Raw genomic sequence first — 18,268 nt, forward strand, 5'->3', positions numbered from 1 at the left:
AATTTCAAGTTCAAAGTACTGTTACCTGCTGGGTAGTGCTGGGGCCATAGAGAAGGGTACAAAATAGTGACTAGTTTGTAAAGCTCACTGTAAAAAAACCACAAAGTACAAAAATTACATCAAAAGCTTAATTTTAATACAAAAGGTACTGCTTTCCTTTGACTCATCAGGCTCAGACTGCCTGCCTAATGTCTATCCAGGGCCATCAGTGTTTCAGTTCAGTCTTCTTTGTCAGAGTCAATCATCTTGTATCACCTACACTGTACACAGATTTTTCAAGTGCTGTCTTAAATTGTAGTCTTTTGCTTGCAGTACTGTTGCAGGAAGACTGTTTCCAAGCCTCATGTCTCTAACCAGAACTCTGAATTTCCAGCCCCCAAACAGTCATGGTGTATTATATATCACTGTTTACACTTGTGCCATTATTGTATTTTTAACATTTGCCAGATTTTTTGGAAAAACTAGGCCAGCATGGCCACAGCTAGCTAGCTCACTGTTACGTTAACATGCACGCCTCTGCCTAAACACTCAAGTGAAAATGGCAAGATGAAAAAACTGCATTCCAAACTTGGGAGCGCTTTCCCTCAAAACCACACCAGAAGCAGCAGTGGGTAAGCCCCACTGAACTACCTGAACCAACTCCAAGTGTATGGGTAGGCATCATCACATTCAGAAGCAAACCAGAACTATTCCATGTGACTGAAAGTCTCCAGCACTCCTACTGGCCTCCCAGTGAGTGCCCTGGTATCAAACACCACTCTGGACTTAAACGCCTTGTGGGTGGATGAACGCCACTGGCTATCGCTTCTAGTGATGACATCAGAAAGAAACAAGGAGAAGGTTAGTCTTTGTTAGCAAAGACTTAACGGGATGGAACGCCATCATTTCCTGCAGGACAACTGCACTTTATCTTTTTAACAAGAGCACCTGCGTATTTCTTCAGTGACTCAATATTCAAAAGGTTTTGCTTTCTGGACTTGTTTTTACTTTCCCAATCCTGACCGTGAGGAAGTGGTCAAAGCTGGCATGACGTTGTATTAAGGTTTAAGAGCAACTACCAGAATATGTAATATCAGTATCTGAGACGGAATACAAATACTTTTCAAGACACTCAGGTGGGATATATGTTATTTCAAACTGACACCAATCACGTTTAAGCATAGCAAATGGCAAAATCACCTGGTTTACCGTGCCAAACTTAGGCAGAAGTCAATCCCAAATGGGCCTTCGTACTGGGCGGGTTTGAGTGTTAGCATTAATGTAAACGCTTTACCTTCTGCATATATAGAGGTGCTGTCCCTTGATGAACCGAGCTGCTGTAACTGTAAGCAGTTCCTCCAGGCTAGCACCGCTCTTGTTAAATCCTGAATCTGTCTGGATTTTCTTTACTTCCTTTACTCACAAGGCCACAGCAGTTGGGATGCTCACAGGAAACTTGCTATAACGGAGAAATATTTTAAAAAGTGTCATTTAAAGCAAATGCCATGGCTGCGTAAAAACAATTTTTAATCATTCTTTTCCATGTGTAATTTACAGTTATTAAAACAGTGTTTTAGGCAAACCTTAAAACGTATACCACAGAAAACAGACTTCTCTGAATGCAGAGACATTTGTGTTCTTTTCCTTCTTTCTCCCTTTGACTTGGTCAGCAGTTAACTGCATAATTGCTGAAGAACTTCAATTTTATTATTTCTGTTTAAAAGAATTAACGATGGTATAGTTTTAGTTTATCTTGCCTCCCATTTCAGATGTGTCTTCCTTTTTTTTTGAGACAATGCTATGCACCAAGGACGTTCATTGACCCGGTCCTTTTGGTACGTGTGTTGAAAGAATACAATTGTTTGGGGTTCACAATTCCCAGAACGATACAAATAAAACCGTTGCAGCACATACACAAGCTGCAACAGCTGCAAAAACGTATGCATCAAAGATAACCAATGAATTCACTCCTTCTATAACCAGTAAGACTGGCATGATTTGGTTTTTGGATTAATTTCATAGCTCATTCAGATAATCATCTCATCTGGAGATGTAAAACTGCTGTGGTATTCCCATGTTCCTCCTACTGTGACAAATACTGTAACTGGACATACTCAGTCTTGCCACGAAGAGACAAAAATGTGGGGGGTGTGGTTTTAGGCTGACAGCATTTGCTCTTTTTAAGAGGCAGTTGCTCTTTAGCACTTAGAGGAAGTCAGCTGAAGCAGTTGTATTCACAAAAAGAGAAAAATCAATACTGAAACTGCTGGAGTGAGACAATGGGAAAAGGCAGCCTTGTTGCAGTAGTAGCAGTCCTGAGTTTCAGTTAAAAATTCGAGTTTTCACAAAAACAGAGAGAAAATACATTCACCCCTTCCCAAAACGAAAACTATTTCAGTGATTCAGAAGTGCCATTTCAGTGCATTTACAACAAAAGTTATTGACGTTAAAAGCTAGATTATTTAATCTTTGCACATCAAGAATGAGACACCTTCTTTCACCCTTTTTTCTCTCCAGTCCTCAAGTGATAATTTCAGGATTGTCATTCAGGAGCTCCTAGAAATAAGAGCTGAGTGTGAACAGAGGGTGTTTAGGACTGCTGGATGGCATGGCACCGAGCACAGGTGGGCTGAGTTAGCTGGCACCTGTACAAACCTGGAGGGAGAGGGTGCACATGTAAAATCAGGGCAGGAGGGCAGGTGGAGGCAAAAGTCACAGACTTGCGGGGTGTGAAAACTTGCATGTTATGCACGTGTCTGTGTGTTTGTGTGTCTGTGTGCTGGAGGAGTTACTAAAACTCAAACCAGGAATAACTTTTTCGGTTCCTGTATTAGTTATAATTCCAAACAAAACTCAATATCCCTGCTTACTGACTTTGATGATGATACTGCTTCCAGCAATTATAAATGAAACTGAAAGCAGATCCATACAGATAATTACACCACAGCATAGGTTTAAACAAGTGAGTTGTCCCACACAACTTTTTAAAGAATCTGGCATACACGAGGCTGTGCCTGAAGGCATTCGCTGAGTTCAAACCTCAGGTTTTCCCAATATTTATATTGAGTGTTTGGTGGAGGGATCAAGAACCAGAAGGGAAATGAGTAAATACTGAAGTAGAAGTCACAGATCAAAGGCATAACGAAGGATTATTATTTTTCTCAAGATTTCCTGCAGCTTTATGCCACCAACAAACCCAAATGTCCAGAGTTAATCAACCTTACAGGCTCACAAAAGGAAATGTATGTTAGGTATTACTTCCCCGATTAGGGCCTATACCGACTTTCCATTGCTATATAATCCATTACCTAGCAGCCCTATGAACAGGAAACACAGCTTTGGGTCATGCACCCATATGGAAACTGGGATACAAAAAAATGGTCTCAATTATTTAGTCTCTCATTATAAGCCCATCTTGATGATTATCATGGTACCTATGAGAATGTTTTATTTTGGTTTTCTAAAATATAAAGTGCTGTTATGCAACCCGGAGAAGTTTCACTCCTTCCCAAGGCGTTCTCTTGCTCAGACCATCACAGGACTGATAGTTGACTTTTGTTAGCAGCTTTTGCCTGTGACAAAAACAAAGCTTATAAGCCCAATGAATCCGACACTGAGCTTCTCTAAAGACCACAAGTGCTTTTATTGCTGTTGAACTCACAAAAGGCTCAAACTAGTAAGGGTGGCAGGGAGAGCAGGTATAAACTGTACATTACAAAAATGGAGAAAAACTACTTCCTCTACAGTGCAAGATTAGAAGGAGCAACTCTTTGATCAGAGCAGAGGTCACCATCATAAAAGAAACTGAACGAATAGTCTCAGATAGTCCATGCTGCCTGTGCCAACAAAAGTAGTGTTTTGTAACTACTCCCATCTGATTCAGGGCTTGAGAATACAACACAGAGTCATAAAATAACACGGTTGCTTTCATTAGCAAGAAACTGAACTGGATGGTGCAAAATACCCTTTCAAAGCCTAACAACTTAAATGGACTCTTGAAGTAACGTGCAAATGTTGTAGCCCAGTATTAAAATGCAGATTTGTAACACAACTGAACTGAGTGTTACCGCAGCCCCGCTTGGCCTCGATCAGCTCAGCAGCAGACCGACCCTTCGATGCCATTTCCCAACCTCACGCTGCACTGGAAAGGGACAGAGAGGGCAACTCCTTGCTAACAGCTCAAAGGGCAAAATCCAGTCCTGCAACCGCCCTTCCTGAATCCAAGTGGGTGAATTTGGTGCATTCGGACAATCTGTTCCTCTGCCTGGCTGCTTGTACAGCCAAAGAAATCTAAGAGATCTTTTGTTTAAAGTCAGTCACCTCTTGGATCAAACGATGAAGACTAGGTCACTTTTCCAGGCCTATCACTTGAAAAAAGTGACATCCTTTTCATACCCACACCATGAATCTCAGGTGGTAAGGCCGAGGTTACCTATATTCACTTGCAATTCTGTTTTCTGCTTGTTGTGATCGCAACAATTAAGAAATGCTTAATTTGTGCTTGTTATCTCTACATAAATCAGTAAAAATCAACGCATTTGCCACAAGAGGACAAAAGCATTATTCTCACTGGTCTGCCGTCACGGATTTTGTGCCATTTTTGAGATTTTTGTGCAGTCATTCCAGGAAGTAGTAGGTAGGTGACTGGAACGTTCAGTTTATTCCTCGCATCTGAACACTAGAGGTTAAGAACGACAGTTATAGCCAGATGACTTAGAAATGATGTAACTTAATGGTGGTGCTGTTACCAGTAATGCAGTCCTTTTATTAAGGACATATAAAGGCATGTGACAAGAGGTAGGTTTTGGGGGGATGTCAGGAACATGAAGATTTGGGGGGAAACTGTGCAGACTTGCTTTTGTGACCAGTGTTATTTCTTTGAGAATTTTTTTTAAAAGCAGTGTTTCATTTCAGAGGTGGTGCAGATGTGACGGGTGCTTTCCAACATTATTCAATGATGACAAAAGACAGCATTTAAGGGTAAAGTAATCAAGTAACGACAAGCTCTTTGCATTTCCCTAAAACGTAACTGGAATAGACACTGGTGGTTTGGAACGCCAATTCCAAAACAGCCGCACCGTACCAGCGCATGAGAGCCATTACCGATCTTTGCAGTCATGTGTTTCTGTGGTTGATTTCCATTAGGTCTAAAGGAAGAGGAAAATAATAATAATACAAAAAAAACCCATTCTTTCAGCAAACATTCGATGGTTGCTTATATTTAACTGCCACAAGCCTTTTGTTACTGCAGGACCTGACCGGCATCAATGCAGGCGACGTTTTTTCCACACAAAAAGTTGAGTATGACTGTCCCAAGTACATCTTGGGGATGGAAGTCTGAGCTGGGGGGGCGCCTGAAGGAGGAAATGGGATATGGTGACACAGTTAAAAGGAGATAATTAAAGTGCGTGGTCAAAGTGACAGAGGTAGCCTGATGCTTCTTACTTTTTTTGGTGGTCCTCCACTGACGTCCTTTTAGAGCAGAGCTGAGGAGGTTGCCTTTGAAGCCCAGGGCATCCGGGGAGGACGCACCGTACGGAAGACCATCGCCAGCGGTTGGAAATGGGGTTTGTCGTGGTTTCACGGTGGGGCCGCGCTGAGGCCTTACTCGCGCCTTGGCCGTTTCCTGAGGAGATTTCCCGCCCACGGCGTCCCCTGCACCCGCACGGCCGACCCGCCCCCCCCCCGAAAAGTGTTGCTTGACAAGGAACCCCCCTCCCCTCCCCTCCTCTTACCCCTCTCCTGCCATTTCGTTTGACGCAGCAACTCGGCCGGTACAGAGCGGCCGCCTAGCAGCCGCCCTGCCCAACCACCTTCTCTCTCCGACGGCGATCCCCAGACCTCCCCCTTCCCCGACTTTTCCCCCTGCCCTCCGTTCCACAGAGCAGCTAGCCCGGCGGGGTGGGGATGAGGAGATGGCCGCCATCCCCAGTCCGAGAGCGGGCGGGGAGGAGGGAAGCCGCCTCCGAGCGCCGCCGCGGACGGTGATGACGTCGCCGGCGGTTCCGGCGCCGGGGCCGTGACTGAAGCACGCACGGAACGGTGGAGGAGGAGGAGGAGGAGAAGGAGGAGGAGGAGACGGGGGGGGGGGGGGGGACGCCGCCAAGGAGGCTGCCACCGGTGGAGCGGGGAGCGGCGGGGGAGCGCGGCGCCGGGTCGAGGCCGTGCTGAACCGGGGCGGCGGAGGGAGGGAGAAAAGGAGGGAGGCAGGGAAGGAAGGAAGGAAGGAAGGAAGGAAGGAAGGAAAGGAAGGAAGGAAGGGGCGGGCGGGCGAGCGCGGGGCGGAGGCGGCGGGAGCGGCGCCCGCCGCGGTTGCTGCTGCCGCCGAAGGCGGCGGCGGCGAGAAGTATCGCGAGAAGTGGTGCGGCGCCGGCGCTAGAGGTGACCGAGACAGCGGCGGCGGCCCCGGGTGCCTCCTCCTCCTCCTTCTTCCTTCTCCTCACCGGGCGCCGGCGCTGAGCGAGGCGGATCGGCAGCCATGGAGAAGGCGGCCGGCTCGGTGGTGGCGGCGGCGGAGGGAGGAGGTGACGGCGGCGACGCCGGGAGCGCCACGGCGGGGCCCGGTCCCCCGGAGGGGTTGAACGGCGGCGCCGGTACCTCACCGCCGTCGTGCCCGCCCGGGGCGGCGGCAGCGGCGGCGGCACCGCGGGGTTTGGTGCGGGTGTGCGACCTGCTGCTGAAGAAGAAGGCGGCGCCGACGAAGGCGAAGCGGAGCGGGCGGGCGGGCCGGCCGGCCAGCAGCAGCGAGAGCGGCGGCGGCGGCAGCGAGAGCAGCAACAACGGCAGCGAGGAGGAGGAGGAGGAGGAAGACGAGGAGGAAGAGGACGAAGAAGAGGTTTCTGAGGTACCCCCGGGGGGATGGCGGGGGGGGGGGGGGGGGAGGCTGTGGGGACGGGGTTGCTCCGCCTGGTCGTGGCCGTGGAGGGGGAGTGTGGGACGGCGATGCCCGCGGAGGGGCCGGCCCCGCAGGGTTGCCCTACTGCTCCGGTTTCATAATTCCTGCCCGCTCCCGCCTCCCCCGCCGCAGAGGCAGGAAGGGGGCAGCACCGCGCCACCCGGGGACGGCCTCGTGGTGGGGCGGGACCGGACCAGGGTCGGCACCGGCACCGGAGCGGGGCCTCTCCGCCCGCCCTCCCGCCGGGGCACGGCAGGGAGCCGCGGCCGGGCCTGGTGGGGGGCTCCGCGCACCTCCCGCCTCAGTGAAGGCGGCGGGAGCGGTCGCCAGTCCTCCCACCCACTCCCCGCTGGCTTCTGTGTGGGGAAGTGTGTGTGTGGGGCTGTCGGTGTGTCCCGGGTGGGAGGCGTGGAAGGGACCCGGGGGTCGGAGGGTCGCCGGGAGGGTCAGGCGGCGGTGGGTCCTTGGTTCTGTGGTTTTGGGCACGTGTGGTGGGTTTTTTTGGTGGTTTGGTTTGTTGTTGGTTTTTTTTTTTTTATCGTGGCGCTGCTGAAGGGAAAGGCCCGAGAAACGTCGCGGCGTCGCTCGACGTCGGCGCGTGTGCCATGCGGGAGAGCGTACCGGTGGGAACGGGGCTGGGAGCGGGGTTTTGGAGATAGGCCCGAGGTCTGATAGGAAGCTGTTTGCGCTCCCAGTCGCGGGAATAGATCCTCCTGAAGAAAAAGCAGGTGAACGCGTGGCCGAAGGGAAGGCTGGCTTAGAGCCCTGGGCGTTCCGCTCTCCTCTGGCGCGTTCTCTGAACCTGACGGCAGCCGCCCTTTCGACGCACCGCCGAAACGAGCACCAGCAAGGGTTATTGACTTGCTCTCGTTTAACGTTAGGTTTCTCAGGTAGGTATCGCTGGAAAAGGCTGAGCAGGTCTTGAAGCCCCTTTCTTATTTGCATACATAGTCACAGAGAGCTGCTTTGCTGAGGAGTTTTGATTCTGTAACTTTCTAAGCTGAACATTCACTTCCGCTTTTTTTTGAATAGCGTCCTCAAAAAGGTCCACGTCAAGGTTGTAAGGTTTTCTTTGAACTCCGTTCCTAAGCGGTTTGGCTTTTAAGTGGTAGATCTACTTTTGTTTTAGAAATTAAAACAAGCAGGAAGAAAGGGAAGGAAGAATCCGATATGTTTTAGGAAGGGCTGGGCTAAGATGGTGATAGGTTTTTTCCACGGTTAAGAAGCACTCTGCAGTTTATTTCTGCAGAAGTTGATTCAAGAAGCATTTTATCCAACTTGTGTGAGACAAATAGCACACAATGAGTGTGTCTCAATTAACAAGTAATTATGCCTGGTATTTTGTTTCTGTAGTGTTTATTTTTAGGAAAGCACGTGTCATCACATAGGTAGAAGTTTTTGAAGTACAAAACTTGTAAGATAGGCAGCTGTGGTTACGTGCCGAACTGTGCTATCTAAGCTGTCTTACAGATACTTGAAGAACTCTCTTACTCTCTTGAACAGAGTCCCTGGAGTTTTGCTATGGTGGTGTGTGGTGAAGGGATGAAGGCCCCCTAATGACTTAGCAGATGTATCGGTTGATAGTTAAGCGTTGGGATAAGTTGTATATGACAGCAGCCTTCGACACAATTCACATAAAGTGAGACTTACTGGCAAAATTGTAGGCAGACTTATTTTGTGGTCCATAGCCGCTCTTCCAAATGGCTCCTTATACTGATAGCTTTCAGATGTTGCTTTGTGTGGCATGACGAGAAAAGCAGAGGCAACTGAGTAATATACGTATTTTTAGGTGAGGTGAGCCTGTGCTTGCGTGTTGTCCCTTACATAGCCATAGGTACCTATTTAATATGCTTTGAGACCTGTAGAGAGAGAAAAAAGATCATTAAACTATCATGAAGCAGCAGAAGAATACTTCATTTTTCTTTTTTTGACAGAATGACACGTGCTGTAGATACCGATAGCTGGGAAGGCATTTTTGGCATCTGGAAGCTTCTGTGCCGTTTTTTTATCTTATTCATAGTAAGTGAAGGCTTTCCCAGTCTGGGTGGTCTGGAATTAAATATTAAGCAGAGGCAAGTAAGTGATAAACAAGTTAATAATATTGAGTTTATGAAGTTAAGGATAGCATATGTTTTGTCATCTACCAGCTTCATATAATTCTTTCTTGATCATTCAGGGTGCTTGCAAAAAACTGTTCTAGTCTTTCTCCCAGTGACTTCAGGATGAAATGATAGAGCTTGTAGAATATGCACAGCTGAAATCACAGTTTTTAGGAATTTGAACGTGAGGATGGCCTGACTAATGGAGCACAGGATCTAACTTCAGAGTAGTTCCCAGCAGCTCCTGGGGAAGAAATGTGTTATGAGTGTTCTCAGTGAAAGGGAGTTTTTCTTGTCTGAAAGCAACCTGAGGTTTAATTTTGGCTTTTAGAAGCTTTTTTAAAAAAAAAAAAAAAAAGTTGGTTTCTACTGTGGCATTTTTATTTGTTTGGGCTTTAATTTTTTTTTCTTTTAGTTCAGACTTACTTGGGATGTGCATAGCTTGTGTGGCTTTCAGCAGTTGGATTGTGGTCTTCTGACCACTAGCAGTCTGGAAGGCACATAAAATGAAAAACACAAAGAAATCTACATTTATGGTTTTGCTGTAAATGGAAACTGTTGTGGAAACACTGCATAAGATGGTTTTCCCTCCCAGCCGTTCATTTCATTATGTCTGTAAATTTAAGGCAGTTTGTCTTAGGCTATTTTTTGCCCTTCCCATGCTTAATACATTAAGACTTCTCTAATCTCTGAAGCAAAGTGCTTCTAGATTCGACTACTGATGAGGCAGCTTCTAAAAATCAGGAGTACAGTAGCAACAAGTCAAAGGAGTTTCAGTCGGAAACCTGGCAGATGCTGAATCACAAAAACACCATGAGTGGAAAGGTATTGTTTGGCTTAGTTGTTGCTGAGCTGATGGAATGGAATAAAAAGTTTTAATCAGGTGTCTCCATCTCAGTCTGTTTCTAAACTCCACTAGATCTTGATGTGGAAGCATAGGTGCTGGGTAGAGTTTTGGGAGAAGTTAAGTTGAAATTTCATACCAACAACTTAATGAGCTCCTACTACAATATTAATGGCAACCTCCAAAGTTGCTTGTTGAAATTGTAGCAAATGGCTGCTTGCTAAAAACCCCGGGATTCTAGGTAGCATGGTCCGGTATTGTCTGTAAATGGCCAATTGCCTTTTCCTTAACTACCAGTTAAGAAAAAAAAAAAAAAGGCAACTCTTTTTGGTACACAGGAAGAAGAATCTTAAGGTATGAGAAAAATGACAGTAGAAGTTACATACTGGAGGTCAGCTCGCATGCTTCCCGGCAGAATTCTTGCCTCAGTTTATGAACTGTCACATACAACAAGTGAAATGTTTCAGGTTTTGTAGAGGTAGTCTCTTAAGCTGTACTGTTGTTTAATAGGACTGCAGTGCCACTTTGATCGGGTGGTAACTCACAGAGAGCGTGCTTTCAGGCAAAAACTGGATAGGTGCAGTGACACATAGGGAAAACTTAACTGGTTGACATATTAGATGTTTAAGGATGAGATGAAGGTGCATCTCTGTTCTCAATCGGAATTGTGTGAGGAGTGTCATTGAAGAAGACTGTAGTGTTGGGCCAGTGTCCTAATGGGAAGCTGCTTTAACTTTTTAGCAGGGCTTTGTACAGTGTACCTTCTGCCCCCCCATTTAGCATAGCTTATTATTGATATGTAAATATGTGAAACAAATACCAAGAAAAATGCCTGTCAGATTTGTGCCTTAGGTCCAGTCAAAGGTCTGTCTTCTGAGCTGCTTAAAGGAATGATTTTTCAGGACAGGAGTCAAAAAAAAAGAAAGAGTGTGTGTTTGGGGGAAGAGCAGGTTAGACAAATGAAAGCTGGCCTGTAATGTGAAACTTGGGAGGATTATTATTATTTGGGAACTTTACAGGTTTGGGTTTTTTTTTTTGTGAAAACATGGTTTAGCAGTTCCTCTGAAGAGGCTCAAATGAATAACAAAAATATGCAGATTTCTCGGAAGTGTTCTTGTATGCACTGATTTGTTAAACATTAGTCTTCAATAAATAGCAAACTAGTGCAGAAAATGAGCAAGTCCTAGTAGCAAGTTGCTACTTAAAAATCTGATATCCAGAGTGCATTAGGGCTTCTCTTACTAAACTCAGAAAGGCTTAATTGTATAATAAAAAGTGTTTACAAGCTTATTTCAAGTCTTTGAACTCACAGGATGTTTGCTGCTAGCAGCAAAGTTTATAATTGCTTTTCCTAATAGTGTATCAATTTTAAGAGTTTGTAAGTTCAGTTTTCTCCGTGAGCAAAAAGTCTCGTGATGATTAGATGTAGATCAGTCTTGGATTTGTGTGTGCTTATTTCTGTTCTTCCTTTCGTTTTTTCTGACTGGTATGGTATGTTACTGGATTCTCATATGACGTGCAAATCAGCTTTCCTAAACGTAATCCTCAGTAATGTTAGCTATACCTGAAAGCGCTATCCCACGCAAAGGATGTTTTTTGAGGTATTTTGGCTGTTTCTTAAGCATTCTTGTTTTTACTTGGGCCTCATAGCTGCTGTAAATAAAAGTTCATTTTTGTTTTTTCAGCTGCAATTGAATTAGTAATTGAACTGAACTACTAAGATGAACTGAATAAAAAACCAAAACACCACCGGTCTTCTAAAATTTGTTCATGCAGAAGAAGCTACTCTTACCTTCTTTAGCTTCAGATATAAGGTGTTAACCTGACAACTTGGACTTAGAGGTGTGATTTCAAGAGCGTCACAGGCACATGGTTGTAATACTTAGATCTGTAAAAGGCTTTAACAGCTTAAGTGTTAAAGTGAGCTGTTGATCTGAAACACAGAATTTATTTAAAAATGTTTTTTTTAATCCATACTGTCTTAATTAGAATCCTGGAGTAAGGCCTTTGGATTCTGCAGCACTGCTAAAGAGCTGGTATGTCTTGCTTGACCGCTGTATGATACGTTCTCTGTACTACTATTACTTTCATCCCCTTGTGTCTTCAAATACGTGACTGAACATGCAACTAATTGGGCTCTGTCCTTGTTAGCGTGCGACATGCTGATGTACAGTTCAGTCTCGTATTCTGCTGCATTGTTTATGCTGTAATTCTTTTCTTGCTGTCTACTTTGGCAGCTTCTTGCCTGTACCATTTTGTTTCTTCCTTTCAAAAGAAGAAATAATGGTGAAATTCCTTAGGGAAAAAACCAACCTTGTTTAAGACCTAAGGTGATTTTGGCATTTTCCTTATCGGTAGAGTTACTGCAATGTGTAGCTTGGCATAGCAATAGTTACCTTACATCAGTTCACCTGATGTGACCCAAAAAACAGGTGAGCCCCAGCAGGGTCCATAGCAGACTTCTTTTCCATCTCCGGAAAGAACCTTATCATGACACTTCAGAAACACCGGTTCTTACCTGTATGTTATGTAGTCCCAATACAAAGCCCTCTCTTAGGGCAAATATTTTAACGGGGTTGGTGCTATGGGTGACGGGTTTGTTTTATCTTGCGTGAGGGATAGGGTGAGTATGATGTAATATAACTGTTGAGAGTTAGCATCCATTAATTGTCTCTGAAGGTGAGTAGTGTTAGAGGCAGCCTGGAAGTGTGAAAGGATGTTTCTAAAAAATCGCTGAAGTAACAGGGCCGATCGGGATGTTGGTAGGTGAATCCTGCAACCAAGTTTCACAATAATGAAATCTGCTGTAGCTGACCCGACCCTAGGAAGCATTAGCCAAAAATGTTTAACAAACATCCCTTCCTTATTATTCCCCAGACTAGGTTCCGGCAAAATCGGTTTGGAAAACTGGAATAAAGATTTGGCTAGCTTTGCCATTCCCTGGTGTAACTCCTTTTCTATCATTACTGGCATCGCCCTATGGATGATGACTAGCATATGCCCCCTTATCTAAGGGAGTTACATTACTAGAATTCATATGCTACTTAGGAGAATTGAGTGTATTGTTAACTGGCTGAGGTGGTAAGCAAAGGTTAAGTAGGGTCTTTATGTGCATGGCAAAGAGTCTAGGTATGCAGAGCTGATAAATGGTGTCTGGTTAGACCTAGTGCATATTTTATAAAAAAAAATAAATAAAACAAACTTGAAGATTTCTTTTGTCTGCTCTATGTAATTGAAGTTATTAGTGAATATCTGGGTTTAACAAGAAGCCCCCTGCATAAAATGACCACTGCAAAAGGTGGGGTTAGGCATTGGTAGTGCCATGTAAATTTACTTCCACAGATCTTTCTCCAGGAAATGTCAGTATAAACACAACTCCTGTGTGCAGGCTGGGGCCTAACAACCTGTGTTTTAAGGTAGTAATTTAATTCTTTAAACAGCATTATTTCTCTGGAAGAGATTTAGCTGAGACAATTTCCTCATCTTTCAACTTTGAAGGCAAATGGGACTATATATGTGTGGGTTTTGTTTTTCTGTTTTTTGGGGTTTTTTTCCTCTATCTGTGTTTTAAAACCAAAACTATTTGTGCTTATTTAGGCTATAGCTGATTTGGAAATTGGATTTAGGAATTGAAAAAATCAATGGTGCAGATGCATGATAAGTAAGAAGACTTTGTTTCTGAGGTTAGAGAAACAAGCCATTTTAACTTTGATTTTAAAAAAAATTACACAAATTTGATACTATTTTTTTAGGTGATTTGAGGCAGAATCCATGGCTGCCTTGGTGCGCATTTTGCTCTTTTTCTGAAGTGATGATGTGCTTCTGGTTTCTTAATGGTGTGGCATTTTAGGTGACCAAGTTGAATCAACATCTTGAAGATGTGCTGTATCTATAGAGCTTCAGTACCTATCCTGGTCATCTTTGCCATGTCAGAAACTTTTGATGTTTTGAGGAAGAATACTAATTGTGTGGGTGGGGAAGGACTTAATGCTAGCAAGTGGTTTGGATAAGGTCATTTAACTAATGTGTACTTGGGGAAAAAAAAGTCTTCCTTAACGTGTGGTTAGCCTTACCAGTGATTGTAAATATGTCTTGGTGTTTGTGTGTGAATTCTGGTGACCTCTATGCAGTCATTGTGCAGTGTTGACAGGAATATTTGAAAAAAAATACATGCTTGACCAACGAAGGGCAGCATTTCCTTTCTGTTTTCACTAAGCAGTTAGTGCTTTGTGTTAATCGGTACTCGGAGAGGTTATCTCAGTATTCCAGATGTTTTTCAGCCACATTTTCCCCCGCCCCCCCATCTCCATATGTAATCCTAAGCTCGTAACTATCTGAAGAGCTAATGCCATGTGGAGGTATTACTTAACTGTTGTGTCACCTTATTTTCACATTGGGTAGTAGTTGTATACCAGGCTAAAAATGAGCCATGAAACCAAGCATGCCTGTAATACATCTTTGTGCTTCCAGTGTTTTCTTTTAGGCTGAATGTTGTAGTTAGGATAATTTTGTTTGAGCTAACCAAAGCAGTTTTTGACAAATTCAAATGGCTGGTGTGTGATGTGCAGGTGTTTTCCCTCTGCTGTATTTTAGCTGACTCCTCAAGTCTTAGGAGTATAATGGTGTATTCTAGGAAATGAGCAGAAATAAACTTTGTTTTTATTTTTTTTCCCTGCCCCACCCCAATATCTTGGGCCTTTGTCGTGTTAATCATCAAAAATGGATAACGTGTCCAAATACGCAGCTGTTCAGATGCTAGAAAGCAGAGCTAGAAAGAAGTTTGGAGGCTTAAGAAGTGTGATGAAATGTCGCTATTTAGAATATCAGTTTGGGGTTTTGGCCTCCATTCTCAAGTTCAACTTGAAACAGTCAAAAAGTTAAGTGTCTGGATTCTTTTTTTTTTTTTTTTTTTTTACATTAAAATTAAAGGCATCTTTCACACAGTAATATGACTTCTTCCTACTGGTAAGGAGGCTACCTCATGTTTAAGCTCAGGTTCATTTCCCCTTGCCCTAATAAAAGAGGAATGTTTGTTTCTAAGCCTGTACGTCTGTCCTTCTTTGCAGGAACTGTTTTGTGGATTACAGCCTCAGCAGAAGGAGAACATCTGAAACCTCTCTCTAGGGCAGGGAGTAATTCAGAGATAAGAGGACGAAGGTTGTTTTTATCTTCCCAGTTTTTCCCACACGCAAGAATAGAACTAAACACTTCATTTACGGAGAAACTGGTGGTCCCTAGTACACCTGTGTCTGTCTGTTATCTGGTGACTCACATGTTTTCCTGCCCTTGAACTTTACCGTTTCAAAACTTCAGCTATTTCTTTCCTTTTGTTCAGTCTTGTCCTGAAATGCTTTGCCAGTGGAATTTTCCTTTTTATGCTGTTCTGCAGGTGTGAATTGTTCTCCTCCACAGAATGGTGAACAATGCTTTAATGAAGTTTAAAATTTCAAGTCATGATGTGACTTAGGTTTTTTTTCCTCAAGTGCTCAGTGTTGTTCAGCCTCTGTGTCAGCGTGGGTACTAATCCCACTGAAGTCAGGGGAATTGAGCTTGTAGGAAGGTTGCAGTGAGCATGCTGCTGCTGAAAGGGCAAAAAGGAAAAAAAAAAAGGCATTCATTGCTCCTCCCAGCCACTTGGGTAATGATCTTGTTGAAAAAAATCTCAGCAACAGAAAAAGCATGTTTACAGTTGATCAGTTCCTTGATCCAGTTTGTCAGGCAGTCACAGAAGGGCTTGTGCTGACACAGCAAAGAGCGAGGAACTTAAGCAGGGAGGAGGGATGAGGACTGCCTTTTTTGGTGGAACTATTCATTTAAATGCCAGTCAAAGAAACACTTGAATTGTATTCGAGGACTTGAATTGTTAAGAAAGGTTCAGATCTGTGAGAATTTTTGTATTAAAGGGCAAAAATCCTGACGCTTCCTTTGGATCTCCTATTTGAAAGTGGCTGGCACAGTCCTGGAAAGATAAATTGCACAGAAATTTATTCTTGCATGCCGCTTTAAAACGTGAAAGCTTCTTGAGATAAGATCAGCACTGACTTTTTTTTATCTCTGGTATCTGTTAAGGTTCTTGAAAGCAGCCTATTAAGGATAGGGAGAAAGAGAGGAACGAGGCGGTATTTTCTTAAAATGTTGCCGCACTTTTGAGTATCAATGTCGCTGCTTTTGCGTCATTTAGTGTGGTGCAGCAAAGGAGTCACTTTGTACGCTGACTAGCATAAAGTAGTCACGAAGCATTATTGTCATCAGCACAGTAATCATAATACAAATAACGAAGGTGGTTTAAAGAAAAAGAGCACTTTCAACGTAACAGTCTGCTAGATAGATGAACATATGCCTTCTGTCCGTCTCAGTTGCTAACAGAAGTGAAAGTTGGCATAACAGCATGCTGGTATTTTTGTGAAGCATCAGCTCAATAAAGGATCTCCTCAGTGATAAATATAGTGGCAAACTTTATGTGCTAAACTTTGAAAAAGGGCTTTCCTGAAGCCTGCGTGTGGGGGAAATGCTTATACTTCTACACAGCTTCTGTGTAACATTGCTCTAAATGTACTTGTGTCTTTGAGTTGAGGTGGGTTTTTAGAAACATGCTAATATGTGCACCAAAGTTGGGTTCTGCAAAAATATTTAGGATATGGGATGGCATAATCTGATGAGTTGATCTAATAGCTTACCTCTGCCAGAGGGGGGAATCTCTTCCTCTGAGCTGTTCCCAGCTGTGCATTTACGCTGCTTATGTTTCGGCAGCTACCTCTGTAGCAGGTCACTGGCCTGTGATCTGTCTGAAAGGTGGAAAAGTGGGTACAAAGCGGGAAGGGGAGAGAGATATGTGGAGTTGTTTGTTTGTTTTTTCTTTTGAGTCTGGAACTGAGGTGTTGTATCAGCTCAGGATGTTGCCTTGTTCATCTGTGTAGGACTTCATATACCCAAATCTTCAGCTGAGTGTTGACGAAATGGCTCTGCCAAGTGGAGTGTTTGTTACGAAAGTTGATATAGACGCTAATTCCTCCTGTGCTTTGGAACTGTCGTGTGCTGTTCGGTCCCAGCATCGCTTAGTTATGTCAGTGTATGGCCAAAACGTTCGTTAGGTTGCAAATCTCTGCCTTCAACAATAACTATCAACATTACGGGTTTTGAAGAAGTGTGTGAAGCAGTGCCACCTAGTAAGCGCTAGCTTGAGTGAATTAGACTTGAAATAAGGTTAGTAGTAGTATTGTCAATGAACTTAATTTAAAAATAATATTTTTTACATCTGAAAAAAGAAAAGGACAAATGTCTTCAAGAAAGGCAGGTGTCTTTGGTGGTGGCTTTTGTTGTAATCCAGAGATGGGTATTGCAGAGTATGTAGTCTTTCCAAACTGTTGGACTACTTGTTGATAGAAATAACTTGAGCAATTGATTTTGTAACAGAAGAATAGTGCACGCGGTCTGGGACATACTTAATTTTTTTTTCTCCACTTTTTGTGAATTTCCAATGCATTTATTAAATTTTGTCAGAGTAAAATAATTCCTTTAGGCTGTGAGTGTATGATTTAATTTAAATGCCAGTGGAGGGGGAGAGGTTCTGCTATGGGAGGGCAGTGCTGCATGTATGTTGGATTGAAAGTGCACCTCAGCCTCAGCTGTCAGGGTGATGAGCGTTGTCTAGCTATGCTGTTGAAGACTGCTGAAGATTTTTGGGTTTTGGAGTCTTGAAAGCTTTTAGTGTTAGTCTTGGGCTAAAACTGGGCTGTTACTGTGAGTGCATCTTGAATTCAGAAGGGCAATCAATAGTTTGGAGTTAATTGTCGTATCTTTCTTACGGTACTTTGACATAAACTGACCTTGTGATATCATTTCTGAAGACTCAACAAAGAAGAAATGGGGAACAGGGAGTATTGAACTCCAGCGAACAAGCAGTGTTCAGCTAGAAGTATTTAAATTTGGCAGCTGGTTCAGCTATGCTGATAGTAAAAGCTGTGAGTTCTGCTATGAGGTCCCCAGTCTGTCTTGAACTTCGAAGTAAATTCAAATGAAATGAGAACTGAACAACCATATAGAGAACACAAGTGTCTCTCACTGTTTTTATTCAGTTTATGTATTTTTCCTTCTTCAGCCTTTTCTAACAGCTTGATCTATGGTGAACTCCAGGCTTAGTATTGCTGTCAGGGAATGGAGTAGGTTTTCTAGCCTTTTCAGTCGGTGAACTTGAAGATGCTAGCTAAGTAACTCTGATTATTGAGAGCTTTGTAAAAGAAACAAACATAAAGTACATTGTTATGGGTCCTGCTTGTTTCCATAGCAGTTAGGAGAGGTCTCAAAATCTGATACTAGCCAAGTCCAAATTCATTCAGAAGAGCCTACCTGAATGTAGAGCTGTTGAAACAACTGGCTGATTCACTGCTGGGAAAAGGCAGACAGGTACGTCCCAATCCAGCAGATCATGGATTAGAATTTGACATGGAAATA

The 18,268-nt window shown here is 43.8% G+C and overlaps 1 protein-coding gene across 4 annotated transcripts in view; it reads left to right on the plus strand.

Annotated features, from left to right (window-relative positions):
- Positions 1-6,100: 6,100 nt before the first annotated feature.
- Positions 6,101-18,268, plus strand: part of ANKRD17 (ankyrin repeat domain 17) — a 96,109-nt gene continuing 83,941 nt past the window's right edge. For 2 of the 4 annotated variants that reach the window (XM_049815330.1, XM_049815331.1), the window contains exon 1: positions 6,101-6,823. In XM_049815330.1, the coding sequence (XP_049671287.1) occupies positions 6,458-6,823 (366 nt within the window). In that variant the 5' untranslated portion in view covers positions 6,101-6,457. Of the gene's footprint in view, positions 6,824-7,289; positions 7,765-18,268 lie in introns of those variants that run through there. The other 2 variants (XM_049815334.1, XM_049815333.1) reach the window with 2 other exon arrangements.

This window comes from Accipiter gentilis, chromosome 12 (assembly GCF_929443795.1).
Source record: "Accipiter gentilis chromosome 12, bAccGen1.1, whole genome shotgun sequence".
NCBI lineage: Eukaryota > Metazoa > Chordata > Aves > Accipitriformes > Accipitridae > Astur > Astur gentilis.